Consider the following 21,211-nt stretch of genomic DNA (forward strand, 5'->3'; position numbering starts at 1 on the left):
TCAGTTTCCAAGAAGGTGTCACGATCAGGGGTCAGGCTCGGAGGCTAGTAGCAATATCAGTGAAAAGGCTCACACAGAAACCAGCAGGATAAATACACATGCAGATTCCCGTGGCGGGTGATGCGTGTGTACCCGAGACATGGGGTCTAAGCATTAACTGGTTTTCCCCAGATCTGATGGTGAAGATGGGTTTCGCTGTGTGATAGTGTTAAGTGAGAGCCCTCAGGATTGCCACACCAGGAGGTGAGCAAGCCAGGGTGCAGTAGCAAATGTAGTGGTAGGTAACAAGCAGAAGTGTACTTGGTAAACAAGCTAAAAGGTCGATACCAAGTGGTTGCAGGTTGGGATCAAGCAGAAGCGTAGCCGAGGAACAAGCTAAAAGTCGGTAACAAATGGCTGCAGGCTGGTATTGTCGAGGAACAAGCCACAGGTCATTGTTGAATGGTAGTATGAAGGAGTTAGCAGAGGTGTAATGTTCTGTTTTTATAAGTGAGGCTAATGTCCTTAGGATAATTGAGAAGTGGGGCATTATGATTAAAGATTAAATATCTCCTTGAGAATATTCAAGAATGTCATAGAACTTGTGGCTCTTATGAAGTTCTTTTAAGGCAGGAGCATACATTCAGCACTGATTTCCTGGAGAGACCCAGTCAACATCTTTGATAAGGTATTGGCCTTACCATTCTTTGACCCAGGTCAATATGACATAATAAAATTGAACTTGGTAAAGAACATTGACTGACATGCCTATCCAGAAGACAATCTTTTGTCAGAACAAATTAAATTCTAGATTTTTATTATTAGTGAGAACAGTTCCAGGATTAGCCCTTTCCAGGAGACTTTACTGCCTCTATCTCCTAATAGATAAAACTATTGAGACTTTGAAACTGAATCTGAGATGGTGACAAGAACCAAAGGCATAGTTTGATCTAAGGTTTCAGGAGGGTCAAAAACAGACTCTTCAAAGGTTCCATATGTGTTCCAGAGCCTTCCACCACATATAGGATGCCCCAATAAATAAGCACATAAAGCCAAAAATTCCTGAACATGGAGATGTGTGTGGACATGGGGAATGACTTAGCCTCACCTGATGGAGTGAAGGAAGACTCTGGCGGTAACTAGAAATAGAGTTCTCAGATTCCAGGCCATAGGTGCCAGTTTCTTCAGAGTAAACATCTGAAGAACTGACTGGGGAGTATGGGCTGTTTGGGTCAATTGTGGCAGGGCTGTATCATCTTTGTTTTAGCGAAGACTTGCTGCGTTCACTTGGTGGTAATGCAACTAGTTTCGAATGTGAGCAAGGCCTCAGGTGCTCAAAAATCTACCAGGTTTGTTTAGGCAGACAGTGTAAACAAAATAAAGACCAGGGACCCACATGGTGCTGCATGAGAAGGAGCAGTAACGGGATGGTGCTTCCTCTAGGCTGAATGGCAGAAAAGAGAGCATTAAGAGTGCATGTGTCTCTCCACCAAGCCGGTAAGATCAGATTCTCCCATCTGAACCTCTACTATGGTAAAACCATGCCCCCAATGTTTTAACCTGAACAGCCTTTCTTTACAGAGCAAGTCTTCAGAGACAGGCTTAGGGGCTATGGAATGACTCTGGACCCAGAAAGCTCTGCAAGCAATGCAGTACACTCAGGTCTGGAAAGCACCACAATGAACAGAATGGAAAATTGCTGGAACCTTTTTATTGCAGTCTGTGTTTTTGTTCCGCTCATTTACTTTTCTTTCTGAGACCCATCAAATTCTCAAGAAGAGAGGAACAATCTTCAGTAAATCAGACTCACATAGATGCTAACCCGTCCTCACTCAAAACCAAACTAAAAAATGTGCTGGCTCTTGTTGGGCTTTAGTAACTTGTGTAGTATAAATTCTGTTATTTGCTCAATACTACTTACCCTCCATCTTAACATGGTCATTCAGACGTTTTAGCATGAGTGCTCTCAGCTCATTGTCTCCTAGCAAGGTGAAGGCATATGCCAAGACAGCCAGCACATGTGGTGTTTTTGCATTTTCTGCTTCTTTCCTTAGATAGGCTTTGGCATTCTCCACAAGACTTCCCTAAACACAAAAAGTAGGCCATAAGAGATAGAATGAATAAAAAAAAAACCTTTGTAAATCCGGAGTATAAATATTAAGCCACAGAAATTGACCACCATGTGCCTATTTCCTATTTTCATAGGATTATTCCCATTCTAATATGTGCAGAAGAGTGAGACTTCAGGTGGTATGGTGGATCAAGGAGTACACACAGTAGTAAAATAATGCTGAGTGTTTTACTGATCTCAAATGAGATTGTTGTCTATGGGACATTGCATACAGCTGAGTAAAGAACAGTAATACAGCGAGTACAGAGCAGTAAAACAAAAATAGAAAATGTTTCATTTGAGTGCAGTAATTTACTTGCGTGTTTACTCATTTAGGCCCCTTGCACATGTAGCACTACCCCCTTAAGGGTTACTTAGTCGTTTTTGGGTTCCCTTTCAATCTAGCCCTCTTGTTGAAAATCCAACCTCTGCCGACACCACTGTGCTCTGGTGACCCAGATAAATCACACCTGTAAAATGGACTCACACACGGAGTAGTATAAACCAAATTGAAGTTTATAGTGGAATTGGAGGTAACTGAGTCAGGAATAATAAAATAACACTGATATAGACAGCAAATATGATCACTCTTGGCAATTGTGAGAAAAAGTAAGGACATTCACAATAAAGCATCAGTAACTATTGACAGGCCTGCTTTCAAAAATAATCCACTGCCTCCAGTCTGAGGGGACTGTTGAATCCCCAGTGTGCAGGAATGACTATCAATAACAGATAAGCTCACTGTGGTTCCACAGAGCTAGATAACAAGGATTAAATGTGAAATAAAGAGAATTCTCAGTTATAATTGGCAGTGTCCCTGTAATGTCTTCTGCACACTTGTTGGGGCCCAACTGGTGTGAAGTTGCATCAAGGAGTGGATGGTAGTTCCTCACATGAAAGACAATGAGGGAAAAGGAGAATATTTAACACTTCCCTGATTGATTGTAAATAATTAGTGCAAGGTTCCCTAACCATGAATTGAGCTTGAAGTAGTAAATAGCAACACTTGGCATAAATGTCTATTGGCAAAGGTAGCCCCTCCATATGTCAAAAGGCAAAGGATGAACAGTAGTAGGAATCTCTCTCTCTCTCTCTCTCTCTCTGACCTCCTCGGTCTCGCTCTCTCTCTCTGTCTCTCTCTCTCTCTGTTCCAAGGTGCTACCCAGGTGTGGTCCCTGGCACTCTTCTTATCAGCCAAGTTATGCTGTTCAGAAGTACAAATTCCAGAGTGCTGATCTGTCAATGTAAATAACTGAATAGCAGGCCACCGCCATCTAATGTTAGCTTTAATGTATTGAAAGTAATAACATTTCAATGGGTTACACACACAAGCATCTTAATGTACTCATGCATATTCAGGAACTTGTGACGCCCATGTGCAAGGGGCCACAATACTGGCAATGAAGAATAATTTTACCAGTCTATACCAAACTGCTCCAAAATTGTTAAAGCTGAACTCTGGGCAATAGATAAATTCACAGACAAAATACATACATGGAAGTTGTTTTAACTGCAAATTATTTGCATTTCTGCCCATCCACTTCTGATACTTACACATAGCACTCCTGTCTGGTAGAGGAGGAGACTTAATTTTTCTCTGCTGCAGTTATTGACACTTACAGGTCTTGTCATCCCTCCACATATTATCGCTTGAAAGTAAGGGCTCATTCATACCATATGTGCACTGTTAATATCAGTGGGAGGAATAGTGCCCCACTGTTGGTGTCATTGACAGGAATGGAGCTTCATTGTTAGTGTCACTAGAAAGAATAGTGCCTTATATCAATGGAAAGAATAGTGACTAATATCAGTGGGAAGAATAGTACCCCAAGGGCCAGATAAAGGCAAGGAAAGGCCACATTTAGCCCATGCGCTACAGTTTGGAGACCACTGGAATAGGGGACTGCAGGAGGTTGATCCCAAGTCAAATTAAAATACTTTTCCTGTTTACATTTTAACCACTTGCCTACCGGGCACTTTTACCCCCTTTCTGCCCATGCCACTTTTCAGCTTTCAGTGCTGTAACACTTTGAATGACAATTGCGCTGTCATGCAACACTGCACCCAAACTAAATTTTTATAATTTTTTTTAGATAGATAGAGCTTTCTTTTGGTGGTATTTAAGCACCACTGATTGTTTTATTTTTTGCTAAACAAACTAAGAAAACTTTTTTCAAAATTTTCAGTTTTTTTAGTTTCTGTTATAAAATTTTGTAAATAAATAATTTTTCTCCTTCACTGATGTGCACTAATGAGGCTGCAGTGATTAGCACTGATAGGCTGCATTGATGGGCACTGATAGGTGACACTGATGAGGAGGCACTGATAAGTGGCACTGATGGGTATTGACAGATATCACTTATGGGCACTGACAGGCATCACTGACGGGCACTGACAGGCAGAACTCATATATGGCACTTATAGGCAGCACTGATAGGTGGCACTGATTGGAACGGTTGAGGGGCACTGATTGGGACTGATAGGTGGCACTGACTGGCACTGATAGGCGGCACTGAGTGGCAACACTGGCTGGCACTGATAGTTGGCTTTGAAAGACAGCTCTGATGGGCACTGATGTGCACTGGTAGGCACTGATATTGGCATTGATGTGCACTGATGGGCACTGGTATGTGGCATTGATGGGCAATTACAGGTGGTATTGATGGGCACTGACAGGTGGCACTGATGGGGCTACACTGATCATCAGGGCACTTATCATCAGTACCCTGATGATCAGTGTAGATGTTCCCTGTGAGGAATGCCGATTACCAGCTCTCCTCTCCTCACGAGCTGTCAGCGTGAGGAGAGGACTGCCGATAACCAGCAATTACTATTTAGATGTGATCAGCTGTGATTGGACATAGCTAATCACATGACAGAGCCAATGTCAACGACTCTTTACTCTGATCGGTGATCTGCTATATCCCAGGGACACAGTATACCACCGACTGCCACACATGTTCAGTTAGAGATCCTCCCAGAACAAGAGAACCGCCACCTGCTTATTATTTCCTTATATGGCGGGCGGGTCGCAGTTAAAAATGATCAATCAATTTGCATCATCTGCCTGGAGTTCAAATATAAAGTAGTATATAATTATGAAACCTGAAGCTATAAAAGAAGGCATTTGCAAACTGAAAAAATGTCAGCATTACAAATGTAGCCTGGAAATAAATAAATATATATATATATATATATATATATATATATATATAGACTGCTCAAAAAATTAAAGGAACACTTTTTAATCAGAGTATAGTATAGCATCAAGTCAATTAAACTCCTAGGATATTGAACTGGTCAGCTAAGAAGCAGAGGGGGTTGTTAATTCGTTTCAGCTGCTTTGGTGTTAATGAAATTAATAACAGGTGCACTAGATGGGCAACAATGAGACAACCCCCAAAACAGGAATCGTTTTATAGGTGGAGGACACTGACATTTTTTCTCTGCTCATCTTTTCTAACTAGGTTTGCATTTGACTAGGGTCAGTGTCACTACTGGTAGCATGAGGCGATACCTGGACCCTACAGACGTTGCACTGGCAGTCCAACTCCTCCAGGATGGCACATCAATACGTGCTATTGCCAGAAGGTTTGCTGTTTCTCCCAACACAGTCTCAAGAGCATGGAGGAGATTCCAAGAGACAGGTAGTTACTCTAGGAGAGCTGGAAAGGGCCGTAGAAGGTCCTTAACCCATCAGCAGGACCGGTATCTGCTCCTTTGTGCAAGGAGGAACAGGATGAGCACTGCCAGAGCCCTACAAAATGACCTACAGCAGGCCGCTGGTGTGAATTTCTCTGACCAAACAATCAGAAACAAACAGACTTCTTGAGGGTGGCTTGAGGCACGTCCTCTAGTGGGCCCAGTGCCACTGGCACCCTGTGCTTTTCACAGATGAGAGCAGGTTCACCCTAAGCACATGTGACAGATGTGAAAGGGTCTGGAGAAGCTGTCAGGCATACAAGCACATGAGGGCCATACAAACTACTGACTACCATTTTGAGTTGCTGCAATGAAATTTCAGCAAAATGGACTAGCCTGCTTCATAATTTTTTCACTTTGATTTTCGGGGTGTCTTTGAATTCAGTCCGCTGTAGGTTGATAATTTTAATTTCCATCAAACGATGGGGCATTTTTACGTTCCTAACACATTACCCAGTCCATATCAGTAAAGATATCCAGCATGAGATTTTTCCCCATTAAGATCTGATGTGTTTTCAAAGTGTTCCTTTAATTTTTTTGAGCAGTATATATATATATACATTCATGGCCGAAATTGTTGGCACCCTTGATATTTTTCCTGAAAATCAAGTATTTCACACAAAAAAGGTATTGCATTAACACATGTTTTGCTATACACATGTTTATTCCCTTTGTATGTATTGGAACAAATATAAAACAGAGGCAGAAAAGCAAATATGACATAATGTCACACAAAACCCCAAAAATGGGCTGGACAAAAGTATTGGCACCCTTAACTTAATATTTGGTTGCACACCCTTTGGAAAACATAACTGAAATCAGTCGCTTCCTATAACCATCAATAAGCTTCTGACACCTCTCACCCGGAATTTTGGACCACTCTTCCTTTGCAAACAGCTCCAGGTCTCTCTTATTGGAAGGACACCTTTTCCCAACAGCAATTTTAAGATCTCTCCACAGGTGTTCAATGGGATTTAGATCTGGGCTCATTGCTGGCCACTTCAGAACTCTCCAGCGCTTCTTTGCCATCCATTTCTGAGTGCTTTTTGACGTATGTTTGGGGTCATTGTCCTGCTGGAAGACCCAGGATCTTGGACGCAAACCCAGCTTTCTGACACTGGGCCCTACAGTGCGACCCAAAATCCTTTGGTAATCCTCAGATTTCATGATGCCTTGCACACAGTCAAGGCACCCAGTGCCAGAGGCAGCAAAACAACCCCAAAACATCATTGAACCTCCACCATATTTTACCGTAGGTACTGTGTTTTGTTCTTTGTAGGCCTCATTCCGTTTTCGGTAAACAGTAGAATGATGTGCTTTACCGAAAAGCTCTATCTTGGTCTCATCTGTCTACAAGACGTTTTCCCAGAAGGCTTTTGGCTTACTCAAGTACATTTTGGCAAACTGTAGTCTTGCTTTTTTATGTCTCTGTGTCAGCAGTGGGGTCCTCCTGGGTCTCCTGCCATAGCGTTTCATTTCATTTAAATGTCGACGGATAGTTCGCGCTGACACTGATGCTCCCTGAGCCTGCAGGACAGCTTGAATGTCTTTGGAACATGTTTGGGGCTGCTTATCCACCATCCGGACTATTCTGCGTTGCAATCTTTCATCAATTTTCCTCATCCGTCCACGACCAGGGAGATTAGCTACAGTGCCATGGGTTGCAAACTTCTTGATAATGTTGCGCACTGTGGACAAAGGCAAATCTAGTTCTCTGGAGATGGACTTGTAACCTTGAGATTGTTGATATTTTGCCACAATTTTGGTTCTCAGGTCCTCAGACAGTTCTCGTCTCCTCTTTCTGTTGTCCATGCTTAGTGTGGCACAGACAGACACACAATGCAAAGGTTAAGTGAACGTCTCTCCTTTTTATCTGCTTTCAGGTGTGATTTCTATATTGCCCACACCTGTTACTTGCCCCAGGTGAGTTTACAGGAGCATCACATGCTTGTAACATTCTTATTTATCCGCAGTTGTGAAAGGGTGCCAATACTTTTGTCCAGCCCATTTTTGGAGGTTTGTGTGACATTATGTCGAATTTGCTTTCTTTCCTCCCTTTTTTTGTTTTGTCCCAATACACACAAAGGGAATAAACATGTGTATAGCAAAACATGTGTTAATGCAATACGTTTCGTGAGAAATACATGATTTCCTGGAGAAATATCAAGGGTGCCAACAATTTCGGCCATGACTGTATATATTTTTTTTTTTTCCATTACAGAAAAGGCATGCTTTAGGTTACATTCACACTGGCGATTAACCACTTGCCCTCCTGAGGATTTATCCCCCTCCTGACCAGGCCATTTTTTGCGTTACTTTAACTAACAATTGCACGGTCATGCAACGCTGCACCCAAATTAAATTTACGTCCTTTTTTTCTCACAAATAGAGCTTTCTTTCAGGTGTATTTGATTACCTGTGCATTTTTAATTTTTTGTGTTGTAAAAAAAAAAGACCAACAATTTTGAGAAAAAAACAATATTTTTGACTTTTTGCTATTAAACATGTCCAGTAAAAAAATTTTAAAAATCAAATTTCGTCATTTAGGCCAAAACGTATTTTGCTAAATGTCTTTGCTAAAAAAAAATCCCAATTTGTGCAAATTAATTGGTTTACGTGAAATTTATAGCGTTTACAAATTGTGGTATATATACTTTTTTTTTTTTACATTTTTACTAGTAATGGGGGCAATCAGCGACTTATAGCGGGACTGCGGCGGACATTCTGACACTGGGGGGAACTGATTTGGTGTCACTGACATCCCCAGTGACACCAATACAGTGATCAGTGCTAATAAAATGTACTGACACTGTACTAATGGCACTGGGTATGAAGGGGTTAACATGTGGGGCGATCAAAGGGTTAACTGTGCTGTGCGCCATTTTACATCATGTTCTGTGTTTGTGCTTTACTGTAAGCACACTGTGTGCAGGAGCTGACAGGGAGGAGAACTGTTTTGTTTACTAACAGTTCTCCCCCCCGTCGGAGATCCTCAGCAATCACTGGGTACCGGCGAGTAATCACCGGTTGGGACCCGGTGACTGACAGCCGTGGCCACGAACGTAGGCGTGGGTAGGGCACACACGGGCCCCCTACCCAGAAATGTAAAATCACATATATATATATATATATATATATATATATATATATATATACAGTATATATACATACACACATGATTTTTTGCACAGCTGCCGCCCTGCAAAATGATTTCTGCTATGTGGCGGAGCTAAAGCGGTTAAGGAGTAGGAATCTTCTGTTTATAGTTGCGGATGAAAGTGGCTAAGTGCAACTTCCAGCTCCATTCACTATAATGACAGGTCACTGGCAGCCGCAACAATTACTTGTCTTGATCATGGCTGGACATACCTTGTGTGTATACAGCTGCGATCGCAGCAGGTAATAGCTGGCTGTGTGGACAGCTGCCAATATCTGTGGCCACCGGCGACCTGTCATTATAGTGAATGGGGTGGGCAGCTGCACCTAGTCCCTCTCATCTGCAGGTGTAAACAGAAGATTCCTGCTGGCCTCAATCACCACTTTGAATGTAGCCTAAGACAGCTGTGAACTCTAAATAGAAACAATTTGTTCTGCATCAGTTATATTTAAAGTGTTACTAAACCCAGAACCCTGCATTCACTATATCTGGTCTCCCACAGTACACAGAACATGGAAATACAATTATTTTGGTAAATACCTTTTTTCATTAGCAGTATATAGTAGTCTTGTGACCTCTATCAGTGTCCAGCAGAGCATTGGTTAACGCTTGTAGGAGGAGTTTTAATTCTCTCACTGTCCTATGAGTCTTTAGGATCCCATACCCTCTGTCTGGACAGTGCTGATTGGCCCTGTGCTGATCACATGCACTCTCCCAAGAACAAAAAAAATTATCTAGCAATACACACCAAACTGAGTATGTACAGCTTGACCCCAAGGCTCTGTTCTATCAGGAGATGATTCAGGGACAGTAGAAGAAGGAAAGGATCATAGAAGACAGGATTAAACTTCCTTTTTACACAATGCAGAGGATAAACCCCTTAAGTTTCAAAGTGAGTATAACAAGCATGCTTTACTGCATATACAGATATTTTACTGTTGTGAGTTTAGTAACACTTTAAACATGTTTAAATTGAGTGTTAGTGTTTATTTTTAAAAAAATATTTTATTTACAAATATACATTTAAATAATGGTACACCTGTAACAAAGAATTTTCAGAGAACTGTGGGATTTCTAAAGAGAGTATAGCAGAATCAGTTTGCAGACAGAGGCAACTGAAAACAGCAAGAATGAGGAGTTTGGGGTATGACTCTTTCACTTGTGGGTATAGACAAAGCTGCCTATGAATGCCTGAGCAACAATCAGCCTGACTCAATTTTGTTGCGGGTGTTGGTTGGGAAGTTCAAGTCCTACAGCCGGAACATAGTGCTGTATACTGTATACAGCAGAGACTAGGAAATAGTTTATACGGGCTAGCTTAGCACAAATGGGTTAGTTAAAGTGAAAGTAAAGCTGGAGATCAGCTTTAGGAAATTTTGTGTAATTTACCGGTATATTTTGTAGTCCTGAACAGAAATAAGAACTAAGATTTTATTTCATGCCATTTTTGCGCAGTTTTTGTTTGTCCAACTTGAAACAGAAAATGTGAAAACTAATAAGATCAAAGAACTTACATCATAAACAATCCGATGTTCCATTAGAGAGATGAGAATAAAAGCAGTCCGTGTGATATCGTCATTCTGAAAAAAAAAAATATTTTAAAGGGTCAGCCTTTCAACAGGTATTTACCAGTTATAGAGACAACATGAATAAATCCCCACACTTCATGGGACTCTAGAGGAGGGATCTCCCCATCATATTTCCCAGCTCTATTTACATCCTCTATGGAGTCACACTCTTCTTGTTAAAAGACAGGAGAGTATTATTATTCAGGATTTATATAGTTCCAACAGTTTGCACAGTGCTTTACAACATGAGGGTAGACAGTACAGTTACAATACAGAACTCCTGTCAGGTTTTAATGCTGTCCATGTCATCATTAGGGGTTTGATTGGTAATTATGACTTTTTGAATTGTCGTATACTTGTCCTATTGTCAGTATAGGTTACTTTAAATAAAATATGCCCTATGTAATATTATAAGGTGTGTATTATGTTGTGCTCTATTTTTACTTGAAATTTTTTCATTGCTTTTGGATTCTGTGTTGTTTCCAAGGGGAGCACACCTTTTGTCTTTGTAGGCTGTGCCAGTTTTTGTAGGTTTTTATGTTTCCGTGAGAAAAAATTCAAAATTTTGAGTTGCCACTAGGAATGAGCTCAGTGTTCGGTCCAAATGCAAGTTTGTTTGGGATGTTTGTCTGAATGCCAAACTTTCAGGCATTCTGCATTGATGAATAAGACAGCCTCCCATTGGTTGCAAATGAAGCTTTGGATGTCTGCACCTACTGAAAACCCTGGCCATGTATGCAAAAGGGCAGGAGATGGGGGGGGGGGGACATAATTGCCTAAATATGTCTGTGAGTGGGCACTGTCATGTTCCATTCTTCAGGTTTTTTTCTTTTGGTGAGTGTTGAAGATGTGGTTGATGATGGATTTTCACTGTTGAACATTTTTTGGGGATTTTTAATTTTTTTAAATAATAAGCATGTCAATTTTTATGGGTGCTGTTATTAGGGTTCACATTTTTTGTGAATGAGTAGGGGTACTATGCACCCCTTACTCAGTCACATGGGGGAGCCAGTATTTGGAAGTCCCTTGTTTTTAAAGGGGTCTTCCTAATCACAGTAATCCCCCATGCCAACCCCCCCCCCCCCAAAACCATTGGCCTAGGGGTCTAGGGGACATGGTGCTTTACCATTGGGGTCTTCTCTGGTACTCCCTCTATGTTGAGGGAATGTGACCTGGTATCGTTCAGAAGGGGAGCATGCTCTTTCACACCCTTTTTTGGTCGGCCAGGTTGGATTATGGGGGACCCCAAACATTTTTCTTTATGGGTACCCTTTCAAAAAATCCATACCAGAAACTTTTAGGGTACATTCACACCAGAGAGGGTAGGGACTGTGTTGGGTGGCTATTCCAGCACAGTCCCACAACAGGTCAAAGCAAAATGCCTTGTCTTCTACCTGGCAAGTACTGCATGCACTATTTTTTCCAGTACAGCACAGTCAACTGCTTCGCATTACAGTGCAGCCAGTAGAAAATAAACAGTGTGATGCTCCACAATCATCACATTGGCACTGATGTCATTCTAACTCATGCCAGCTTCAAATGTGAACTAGTTCATGAAGAAGACCTTTATTCATACCAGCTTGAGAAAAATGAATGTTCTTTTGCCTCCAGCATTGCTCCTGTTTCTTCTTGCTCAATACTGACATTGTGCAGGAGCCCAGAGCAGTCACTTTCTTATTGAGAACTCTCCCCTCTCCTTAAACCATCCATAACTGGAGCAAAATTCAGTTGGCTTAGCAGGGACTGGCCAAATTTCAATCCATGTATAGGCAGGCTGGTTGTACAGAAGGCGATCTACCAAATTACTTTTATACAACTAGCCTGTCAGATTTTCCCCGTTTGATTAACACCATCGGCTATAGGCAGCAGCACTGATCAGTGTATTGTGATAGTGGGGAAGTCTCCCCACTGTCAGAATAAAGTACCCTAATGGGGAAGATTAAAATAATAAACATATTATACTCACCTGCTCTGTGTAAGCAGCCAAGGACTGCCTTTCTCTGGCAATTTTGGCTCCTCCCCTTCTGTATCCGTCTCTATAGTCAGTGGTTTCTTATGGGGCAGACATTTGGGCTCTCTCCTGAGCCGGGTTGTGTGTGGCTATAGACACACACAGTGTGGCTTGGCCCTGGCCTCCACAGCCCACTGACAGAATTTGATTGACAGCAGCAGGCATCAAAGGCTCCTGCTTCTGCCTGATCCAACTGTGGGAAGAGAAAAATAACGGGAGAAGACCTGCAGACAGGCACAGGGCTGGATCAATACAGGACTCAGATAAAGTGTTTAGGGGGGCACTGCCAGTGCAAAACATGTTTTACCTTATTGCAGGGAATGCATTAAAGTAAAAAATATTTTAGCTTTAGAACTACTTTAACCATCATTAAAACTCCTAATTGAATTGTTCTGCATTATTACATATCCACAAGGTCAGTGCCCAGCTCCCCATACCATTTGTTTTCTCAAGCCCTACCCTAATATCCAAAAAAAAATGGATAGTATAGATTTTATAGATTCAGCACTCCTTGATTTCTGTTGGGTTTGGATTCAGTATCCAAAATATGCTGAACCACACTTAAAAAGAACCCAGGTATATTCGGCTCAGTCATAGTTGTTACTATAGCAGGAATACTGGGTAAATATTCCAATGGAGACAGTTGTTCCACTGACAACAGTCTAAGGGGAAATGTCTCTCATTTGCACTTCTATGTCCATGTACTTATTGAATGCTGTACATATAGGCATCACTGAAAAGCAAGGAGACTTTTTGTCTGTGAAATTTATATTGTATATGACATACTGTATGTAGATAGAACTAGGTGGTTTCATGCTGCATGCATTTTATAGTTTTTGTGTTTATTTTTATGCATTTTCAGGTACAGGTACATGCTTTATGGAGTATTTTTTATTCATGCCAAACATCTCTATGACAGGAACCTTTCCATCAAAATGCACTGCATGAAAATGCAGAAATGTGAACAGACCCTAATTTCAAAATGCCTTGTGTGGCTATGACAGCTGACCTTGCTAATATGATATTAAGGCTTTCCAGTCACCTGGGGCAGGACAGGAATGGTATGGGGGCTGGGAGTAAAAATCTGGTAAGTTCATATGCATTTACAATATACAAGCATAAGACTGCCATTTCTCTGAGCAGGATGAAGTACCAAATTACTAAAAGAAAAAAAAAAAAAAAAGAGAGTGCAGGAATCAATCAATGAAGAAGTGTGCATGAGTAGCAATGGCTGAATGATTGTAAGAGAAGTGCACATGTATAACATTGGATGGTTGAGAAGTGCACAAACATAGCATTGTTCAGTGAAAAGGTGCAGCACTGGTCCTCAGAAAAATGGATGCAGTGTCTGTTAGTCATTCGCAAAGTGTGTGGTTAACCAGTGCTTAGGTATTTTGATGTAGGATTCGTCAGTGGAGGAGTGTACAGGTGCAGTGGCTATTGGTGGAGGATGTCGATGACTACTTACCTGCTAGTCCTGCGGTGCCAGGTCTCATGGAATTAACATTACCATATTAGTGTTTCTGTCCATGTATGCCATTGTTGGTTACAGCCAATATCATGTCTTCTAAATACATAACGATTTCTTCCTCCAGAATAAAATACCTTCAGTGAGAGTTTCTGTCTCGAGTCAGAAAAGTCATGTTTGCCTTTCACACTTCTAACTTGCTATTCAAATGTTCTGTTAGTAAATGTCACTGCTCTGCTAGTCCATATTACTGGCAGGAAGGAGTTAAAAGAAACCTGCAATGACAGGAATATATTGCTATGTTCTGCTCCTAAAGCCTAAGCCTAGTTGTCTGGTTTTGATGTCCATCTATGGTTTTAAATACCTCATGACTTGAAAAAAGTATGGTGTTCTGACTTTGACTTTGCTGGTTCCATACTCATTCCAAACAACTGGTAAGAGGTTGGCTGTACGCGCCTACATATTTCTCACATTGTGAGAGCATTATAGAGAGATTTATAAGATATGTGTCAATACATTAGTACAGCAGATCTGAGCTACTCACAAATATGTCGTTGTAGAAATAGGAGTCAGAATTCTGAAAACATCCATTGGGCGACTGTACACTTTCCAGCCAGTGGAGAGCATCTTGAATGTGCTTCTCATCTACGTGGATAAACTGCTGGGCACAACTAAGAGCCTTAACTACCAAGGCTGTAATCCTGCAGGAGAATAATAGTTAAAAGAGAAGCTCCATTTAAAAATAAATTCATTTTTAAAAACCGTTACAAAATCCATGGCCAGTCCTTGGTTTCGCCAAAGCCCCTAAGCTTTATTGCCAAGGTCTGACATTCACTTTGAGGAATTTTTAAAATATACTTCATTATGATTGTAATAATTCTCCTCAGTCTATGCCCTTCCTCTCTTCATGTTTAACAGGAAACCCCAATCCTGTTATCTTCAAAGTCTGACCTCACATAAACAGGCCCGGGCACTGAGAACAATTAGTGATATGTAGATGTAAATGAATCGAGTAAGAGCCAGATATTGACAACTGACTTAAAGACACTGCTTGGCTGAACATTTGCAGGCTTCCCTATGCTGCTTTCCTTTCCCACCCCATCCCATTGTGTCATGGCCTATAGACTGCATGAAAGGTACTGCAGAAACAGACTGATTACTATTTACTGAGTGAATGCATGCTCTTATTCCACTCAGTCAGTGCCAAACTTTCACCGTTATCATTCATCACTGTTGAAGCATTTGCTATCTGCTGTATATTCACTCCTAGGAGTTATTCTTATTTTTTCCCACTCAGTGTACTGGAAGTAGACCGAGGGATGTGATTACGAGTTCACACACAGGCAAGCAGAAGGTCGGTGGGTCAGTGTAATGGTCTGGTTGTGACAAATATATAAAGAAAAATTTTGCGCTAGATGCGTGATGAAATCCAAATCATAAATTAAAGTAGATAAATAGTGATAATTTATAGTAAACAATGCTGCCACTTCTGAATAAATTAATAGGATCCACAAAAGAACCCTCAAAGTGATTCAGTAGCGCAAAAAATATATGTATGCATGTGAATAAATAAATGAGTGCAGCAGCTGGCCAGTAACTTGCTCTAGGTTTCAGTTGTAAAAGGTAGAACTGATTGAATGTAGCCACTGGTAATTTTCTGTCCAGTTCTTACATCCCTAAACCAGAGACCTGTTGGAGCGGAATCCCACCAGCCCTGACCTGCAGAGGGATTTGGATGTTGCTTTGAGTGCTTTTTGACCTGTTATCTACAGGTCAACGCTTGGAGGTGACCGGAAGTGATGCAGCAGCGCCATTTTTTGGGATCCGGTGGTGGTGAGAGCATTGCCTTGATACCCAACAGATCTCACTGCAACACCTATGGGCTTTTTATCTATAAGTGGCTGTCTTTATAGTGATTAAATGTGTTATTTTGTACTGCACCATTGGGTTATTTCTTTTTTGTTTCTACATGACCACTAATCCTGAGAGAGAGAGAGAGAGAGAGAGAGAGAGAGAGAGAGAGAGAGAGAGAGAGAGAGAGAGAGAGAGAGAGAGAGAGAGAGAGAGAGAGATTAAGGAGAAGGAGAGGAGAGGGGGGATGCCATCCTTTTGCACGTGGTGATTTCTTTTTGGGAATTAGAAGATTAATTTGGTGGAAAAGACATTTTATAGATTTTATTGTATTTTTCGCTGATCGCAGTGCAGGAGGTTCGTCCCTTGGTTTTTCCCTTGTGGATGTGGCATTATAGAGGCTGTCATTGCTGGTGTCGGCTAGACACCTTCTTTGTGAGTGCAATACTTTATTAATAAAATTTGACTGGTTTTAAACGTACTGCACCATCATATCTCTTCTTATTCCTCGAGCTTTGCCCATGTTATTGGAAGATCATTTGCTGCTTAGCTATTCCATATGTGCTGCCTAACTGTTCCATATGTGCTGATTGGATCACTATTGGTTGCTGTTCCTCTACTGGGATATCCTGCAGATCATCGCTCCTAGAGCAAAATGCTATCATGCTGGTTTATAATATAATCAGCATATAGCTCTGGTGAGTGTATTCATTTCATCTGGTGTTGGATTTGCACATGGGTGTTTGTTTTCAAGATTGACATTAAGTTGATATTGGACTATCACTGTTATGGTGGCTGGACTTATGTTTATATTTATGAATTTATTTATTTTTATTATTTATCCTTGCATGTTTTGTGAATAATTAGCGCACTTTTTATTTGTACACAGTGTTTTAGATCTCACTGCAACACCTATGGGCTTTTTATCTGCTTATATTTTGTAAGTGGCTGTCTTTATAGCGATTAAAGGTGTTATTTTATACTGCACCATTGGGTTATTTCTTTTTTGTTTCTACATGACCACTAATCCTGAGAGAGAGATTAAGGAGAAGGAGAGTGTTATCCATTTTGCTATAAGTTCTTTATTATTAGGAATCTGTTAACCTGTGAAGTGGTGCCAGCTGATAATGGGAATGACAGGCATGGAGATTGGAGGATAAACAGCGAGGAGTGTAACCATATCGATTTTGGTTGATTTCCTTCCCATTTGGATTCACTTTATAAGTGATTCTAGCCAACCATGAGAATGGGGGGCATGGCTATCCGGTGAGTGCATACCCGAAAGCGATTTTTGCTCCACGTCCTTTTGCACGTCCTTTTGCACGTGGTGATTTCTTTTTGGGAATTATAATATTAATTTGGTGCAAAAGACATTTTATGGACTTTTTTAATTTTATTTTTCACTTATGTTGAATGATCACTCGTTTATTTATTCACATGCATATATTTTTTTTTTGCGCTACTGAATCACTATGAGGGTTCTTTTGTGGTTGTGACAAATGTCTATGAAGGTTCTCATTTATTCAGGTTTTTTAGCTAGTAGAAATTAGTCACATTCATGTGGACTTGTTTTTTAATGTTGGTAAAGTATCCCCACATCATTCCAATGACTGCCCCATTTCAAATTAGAGTTAAGAATACACATACATGGGCAAGGTGAATTTGAACTGAAGAAAAAAAAACAAGATGGTCAGAATGTATTAGTAAAAACTGAAAGCTATAGGAACACATCTAGTAGACTTGGGGCTTGTTTGTGGTGGCAAAACAACACTATGGAATAAAGATGCCCACAACCCTCTGACTTGCCAGAAAAAAAAATGATGACCCAGGACACATGACCAAGCCCAACACTACTCATAGTCAAATGACAGCTCCCTGTGTTGTCTTTAACTATTTAAAGGAAGGTATGGGCAATGTCACTACTATCCGTGAGCATTTGCATAAGTGGTGGGGATTCTCAGAGATCAACGGTTCCTAGGGACACCACAGCTGCAAGCATCCTTGTACATATTTAAAAAGCAACAATTCTAAGCCAACATATGCTATTTAAAAAAAACATAATGCAGTAATGATATCCAATGTACTATCCTAAAGGATTATAAATGACTATTATAAGTATTATAATTTATGGCACATATAAGGTTGATACAAAAACAGCTGAGCGTATTTCCTTTAGCTGGGGGCAAAAATGCATGTATTCTTCTTCTAAACAGAACAAAATATAAACTTTCTGTCCTTAATTGCTCAATAAATACATACCATAGGTTAGAAGGACCTCCAGGAAAGGTAGCATAACCCCCTGTGCCATTTTTAAATGTTAGTTGTCTTTGGTAACCTGCAGAGAGAAAGTGATATGCTTGTATCATAGTCCAAACAAAAATGTATGTTGACATTGAAGTCAGAGATAACAGTATTCCATGAAATCATTAACAAGCAAATTCTTCCTTACAACACAAACTAAAATTTCTTTACTTTTAAAGTAGAACAAAAGGCAATTTTTTTCTCATTATGGTAGACTAAGGGAGGGTTAAGATCCCTAACAGTTTTTTTTTTTCCTTCTGTGTCCCCTTCACTTCCTGTCCCATACAGGGCTGGATTAACATAGGGGCTATGGGAGCTGCATCTCCAGGCCCCTATCTAAAGATAGGCCCAGCCATATATATATACTATATTGTACACTACACATTCCTGCACTATATATACTATATTGTACATTACACTCCTACACTATATATACTATATTGTACATTACACTCCTACACTATATATACTATATTGTACATTACACTCCTACACTATATATACTGTATTGTACATTACGCTCTCCTGCACTATATACACTATAGTGTACATTACACTCTCCTGCACTATATATACTATATTGTACATTACACCCCTGCACTATATATACTGTATTGTATATTACATTCCTGCACTATATACACTATATTGTACATTACACTCCTGCACTATATATACTATATTGTACATTACACTCCTACACTATATATACTATATTGAATATTACACTCCTGCACTATATACATTATATTGTACATTACACTCCTGCACTATATACATTATATTGTACATTACACTCCTGCACTATATATACTATATTGTACATTACACTCTCCTGCACTATATACACTATATTGTACATTACGCTCTCCTGCACTATATAAACTATAGTGTACATTACACTCTCCTGCACTATATATACTATATTGTACATTACACTCTCCTGGACTATATATACTATATTGTACATTACACTCTCCTGCACTATATACACTATATTGTACATTACGCTCTCCTGCACTATATATACTGTATTGTACATTACACTCCTGCACTATATACTCTATATTGTACATTACATTCCTGCACTATATATACTATATTGTACATTACACTCCTGCACTATATATACTATATTGTACATTACACTCTCCTGCACTATATAGTACATTACACACTCCTGGACTATATACACTATATTGTACATTACACTCTCCTACACTATATACACTATAGTGTACATTACACTCTCCTGCACTATATATACTATATTGTACATTACACTCCTGCACTATATACACTATATTGTACATTACACTCTCCTGCACTATATATACTGTATTGTACATTACACTCCTGCACTATATACACTATATTGTACATTACACTCCTGCACTATATATACTATATTGTACATTACACTCTCCTGGACTATGTACACTATATTGTGCATTGCGCACTGCTGCACAATATACACTATACAGTATATTACATACTTCTCACCTAAAAAATATTAATTATCTCAACAGTTGCTGGTTGCCAAGGAGTCCTTGACTATCTGAACACTTGCTTACTGGGCACTTATACCCCCTTTGTGCCCAGGCCAATATTCAGCTTTCAGCACTGTCGCATTTTGAATGACTGTTTTAATTCCTACACCGTTCACCTGATTTGGATGTAAATACCCTCAAATTAAAGCTGACAGTCTGCAGTTAAAGCACATCTTGTTCATTTCATTTCAAATCCATTGTGGTGGTGTATAGAGCCAAAAATGTTAGAACTGTGTCGATATCCCAATATTTATGGACCTGACTGTATATTTGAACCATAGACATTGTTTCCCTCTTGGGTGTCTGGTACTTTATTAGCCATCAATACTATATTAGGCCGCTAAATATATTTGTAATTTTGCCAGGTCTCCTCTTTTATCGGACAGCCTATCTTTTATCTCTTGTGCAGTCCTGGGCATTTTTGAAGATCATCTGATTAGAAATCACTCAGCCTATCACATGCTCTCTAATGTACAGTTGTTTGCTGTAAGTTATCTTATACTGTGCTTCATTTAACTCTTTGTTTCTATACTTATGAGTACCCCCTGAGAAAGACATGCTATTCACAAGTTGAAATGCGTTAGAATTCATATGTGTACATCTGTCACTCCTTTCATAATACCAAAAACAACAATGCTTTATAACCATTCTATGTGCTTTTAATTCTGTATATGTTTTGTTTTTTTGGGAGTTTTGGTTTTTTTTTTTTGGGGGGGTATATGTAGCTGATTTTTAATACTTTGCTGTCAATAAAAGCTTTGTAACTGTATATTGTCATGTACTTTTGTGTTAATATTGAGTGCTTTTATGTTTATGTTATGTGCTTGGGTGTAATTTTGTAATATTTTTTTTTTCTTTAACTATTTTTTTTTTAGACAAAGTCCCCATGTGATGATTTTTACGTGACAGGTCCTCTTTAATGAGACTTGCAGGGTCTAAAAGACCCTGCATGTCTTCTCTGGGCTCCACTGGTTGTATTGCAATGCATATCGCATTGCAATACAGCTCTGCCCCTATTCTAGCTGGGGAAAATCACCTTCCGGGTCACAGCAGGAAGGGGAGGAGAGCGTGCATGTGTCCACTCTCCCCTCCAACCATCACGTTGGCCCCGGGCCTGCAGATGGGCAAGTGGAGCCTGGAATACATGGCGGGAGCATGCCGGGGGGGCACATTACTGGGGGACCTGGCAGCAAAAGAGTTAAGTAACAAGCTTGCACTGTCAAATAATCTAGATCCTGCTTACCTTTGTAAACTTCACTATTTTAAACTTTCAGACATTGTTACCACAGAGCTGATTTAGTTAAAAAAAGAAAACTGTCACATAAAAAAGACAGTGTTACTCCTAGTATTCATTAAGGCAGAACCACACTGCGTTTCACCACTATAAACCACAAACTCTATTTAATTAATTTGTATTCTCCAAAGCAGACTCCCCTTCCATCCATGTCTCCATGTTTTATTTAGCTGAGAAATCACTTTGAAAAACATCCTCTAGAATTTCTGGCCATGGCCAT

General features: G+C 40.1%; 1 protein-coding gene across 2 annotated transcripts in view; it reads right to left on the reverse strand.

Moving 5' to 3' along the window:
• LOC149451740 (alpha-2-macroglobulin-like protein 1) overlaps positions 1–21,211 on the reverse strand; it is a 148,792-nt gene that overhangs the window by 22,757 nt on the left and 104,824 nt on the right. For both annotated transcript variants that reach the window (XM_089690337.1, XM_089690336.1), the window contains exons 25-28: positions 18,106–18,181; positions 14,540–14,696; positions 10,463–10,528; positions 1,901–2,063 (exon numbers count right to left, since the gene is read on the reverse strand). In XM_089690337.1, coding sequence (XP_089546463.1) covers positions 1,901–2,063; positions 10,463–10,528; positions 14,540–14,696; positions 18,106–18,181 — 462 coding nt within the window. The remainder of the gene's footprint in view (positions 1–1,900; positions 2,064–10,462; positions 10,529–14,539; positions 14,697–18,105; positions 18,182–21,211) is intronic.

This window comes from Staurois parvus, unplaced genomic scaffold, assembly GCF_062004578.1.
Source record: "Staurois parvus isolate SC_StPar_1 unplaced genomic scaffold, SC_StPar_1.0 ptg000525l, whole genome shotgun sequence".
NCBI classification, from domain to species: domain Eukaryota; kingdom Metazoa; phylum Chordata; class Amphibia; order Anura; family Ranidae; genus Staurois; species Staurois parvus.